General features: G+C 63.4%; 1 protein-coding gene across 1 annotated transcript in view; it reads right to left on the bottom strand.

The window, feature by feature from the left end:
- The window catches only part of LOC104132038 (unconventional myosin-If), a 23006-nt gene that overhangs the window by 17957 nt on the left and 2025 nt on the right, over window positions 1-3024 (bottom strand). The window contains 1 exon segment of the mRNA XM_035900736.1: window positions 899-1036. Coding sequence (XP_035756629.1) covers window positions 899-1036 — 138 coding nt within the window.

Below are 3024 nucleotides of genomic sequence, written 5' to 3'. Positions count from 1 at the left end.
CCCGTGCTCGGCCCGGCTGCCACCCGGGACCCCTCCGTGCCCGGCTCCCTGTCCTCTTCCCCACCGGAGCCGGCCGCGCACCGGAGCTGGGGTGCAGGCGGTGTGCGTGACGGTGCCAGGGTGGTGAGGTGGCCCCGTCCCCAAGCAGGTGGTGGTGGCAGGGAGCAAGGCGAGGGTTCGGCGCCTCAAAGCGTGGGCATGGGGACACCTCCCCATCCGCAGCGTGGAGCCCGAGAGCCGCCGAGCCTCGCGCGTGGTGCTCAGCGGTGTCAGCTCTGATGGGAGCCAGCAAGAGCCTCTGGGCTGGGGGCTGGGGCAGTGGGGACAATGCTGGGCAGGGTTAGAGCTTTGCACCCTGCGCTGCCTTCGTGGTGTCCCCCGTGGCTTGACACCGTTGGAGAGTGAGGAGTGGTACCTCCTCGCCGTGTCTGCAGGGATGCTTCTGCTCCATCCAGGGTTTGCTTGGATTTGCTGTGGGTGCAGGGCGGCTGCGGGCATCAGGGGGGTGGGGGACAGCAACAGGGGACCCCCCCTGCCACTGGGGTCCAGCCCCCTTGGCACTGGCAGGCGGGTCTTCAGTGTGAGGAGCAGTGGGAGACAGCGGATGAGGGGCTTTGCTCCATGCTCTTTGCTTAGGGCTTTGTGGCTGCAAAGGAAGGACCAAATTGGGCCCCAGGCCATGGCAGGATGGGGGTCATGGTTGTTGTGTCTCTGCCGAGTGCAACTCAGCTTGGGAATGGCAGCACTCCCACAGCCAAACCCAATCTTGTACCCCAGTGTGGGGACGGGACACTCTGCAAGCGTTGGGGCAGCCCCAGTTTGGCTCGTGCCCTGGCAAAGCCGTGGAACACAGCCCTGCTTCTCCCCAGCCCTGGTCCTGCTGCCCCAGGAAGGATACAAAGATGTAATCATCCATAAAACGCTTCTTGAGGTTCTCCACGATGGCCTCCTCGGAGATCTTGGAGAGCAGGACCATGTCGTCCACGCCGCTCTGCTTGACATTGTGGCTCTGCCAGTGGAAGCGCTCCTTGCTGCCCTGCGGGGAGAAGACCACAGCCGCTGCGTCGGGGCCACCACCGACAGGGAGGGGACCTCCAGGAGTGGACCTGGCCCCAGCTCCCGCCGAGCTGCTGGGAGCTATAACCGGCCCCTGCCCCAGCTCTGGCTCCAAAACAGGCACCTTCAGGTGATGGGAAGAGGGGTGTTTGGGCCACGCTGGGAACTTGGCAAAGCTCAGAATCCCACCGCTGCTGCACCTGGGCTGGCCAGAGCCAGGGGTCTGGCACCCCGGAGAGGAGCAGATGGGGCGCTGACAGCCTGCGGGCACGTTCGTAACATCACCCCCGCTTGTTATGGAGGTAACGAAGGAAGCAGTTGCGGCAGGGGCTCTGCTTATGAGTCAAAGGGGTAGCAAAAATAACCCGGGGAAGGGCAAAAATTGCAGCTGGTGGGGGAGTCCCCGGCACCAGGCATCCACTGCGCCCCCGTGTCCCCTTTGCACCGGAGCAGAGGTGCGACTGTGCCCCCATCAACCTTTCCTCCCTGCCCAGGGAGACGCCAGCACCCCCTTTCCAGCTGCCCCCCAACTCTCCCGGCTCTGTCCTCCAGGGTCAGTGGAGCAGCAGGAAAATTGGGGGCTGTGATTTAAACCCTGGAGGGGCTGAACACAGCCCTAACCACAGCCCTGGGCCGGGAGGGGAGGGTAAGATTTCACCATGCAAAACAAAAAGTACTCCGAGCCTTGTCCTCCACGCTGCAGGGGAAACTCGCTGAACACAGCCCCGATGCCCGCGCGGCCCCTGGCGCGGTGCCCAGGAGGGGACACCCCATGGGGGCCTGCCCACGGCTCTTCTGCGCCTGTCCCGTGGCCCCTGCAGTTCTGCTTTCACCCCCAGGGCTCCCGGCACCGATTTCACTTCTCCTCCCCCCGTCGCCCCCAGCCTCTTACTCTTTCCATTTCCCTTTTCTTCTCTTCCCCTTTTGCTTCATTTTTCTGTTGGCTCTCAAGATTTCAGGCCCCCGGCCCCCGACGCCTTTGCACCCCCCCCACCCATCCCTGATTTTTGCAGGCTGCCCGCAGCCCCCCACACCCACCCGTGGATGCTCGGTGCGACCCAGCGCCATTGCGGTGGGGGATGGAGGGACCAGCATGGAGCGTGGAGGAGCTCGGCAGCATCGTGCTGCTCCCCCCAGCCGCCTCCCTCCTTGCTGGGCTTTGCAACCCAAAATACCATCCATATTGCCCCCCCCCCCCAATCCCACGTGCAACTCAAACCCCTCCTAGCCAGCGGAGGGGCTTCTGGCTTCATTGTCCCACCACCTTCCCTTGGGATACATGGACCTGGGTCAGCTCAGGAGGTCCAGGGGGGTTGGGGCTGCTCATGCAGCCTGAAACCATGCGGGGAGCTTCTCCTCTTCCTCCTGTTTGTTGCTTTTGGGCCTTTTTCCTGCCTTTCCCTCTCTTCCTCCCCTCCATCCTGATAAACCCCAGAAAAACCACTTGGAAAAATGCAAGGTGGGCTCAGTCATCCATGCCGGGTCACCGTGCTGTCACCCAGGGAGCTGTTGGTGACCCCAGGAGCTGCCCAGATTCAACCCAACCCAGCCAAACCCTTGTGCTTCAGGTGGAGGGGAGCAGGTCGAGAGGAGCCCGTGGGGACCCCGACACCTCGGTCCCCCGTCCCCCACCTCCATCGCCCTGAGCCCTCCAGCCCGGGCACCCTGGCCTCGCACGACTGCTTGTGGCACCAAATTAAGGCAAATAGGAGCGTTTCCTGTATTGCAGGCTTGGTGCTTTTGACCTGACAGCCGGAGCTTCTCCTTCAGCCCAACGGCTGCGCAGAGCTGTCAGCGGTGAGCGCGTGCCTTCGTGATACCTCCTCTTCCTCCGGGCTCAGGTTAGGTGCTTTCCTGGCTCAGCCGGGGCGCTTGCTGCAGGGCAAACACTGGCTGGCTTTAAATGCTGGTCTTGTCCCCCGTATCCGCAGAGCTGTGGTTGTTTCCACCCTATTTCTGGGAGCGGGG

The sequence above is a fragment of the Egretta garzetta genome, unplaced genomic scaffold (genome assembly GCF_000687185.1).
Source record: "Egretta garzetta isolate BGI_Z169 unplaced genomic scaffold, ASM68718v1 scaffold348, whole genome shotgun sequence".
Classification (NCBI taxonomy): domain Eukaryota; kingdom Metazoa; phylum Chordata; class Aves; order Pelecaniformes; family Ardeidae; genus Egretta; species Egretta garzetta.
This window is presented reverse-complemented; position numbering and strand designations above follow the sequence as displayed.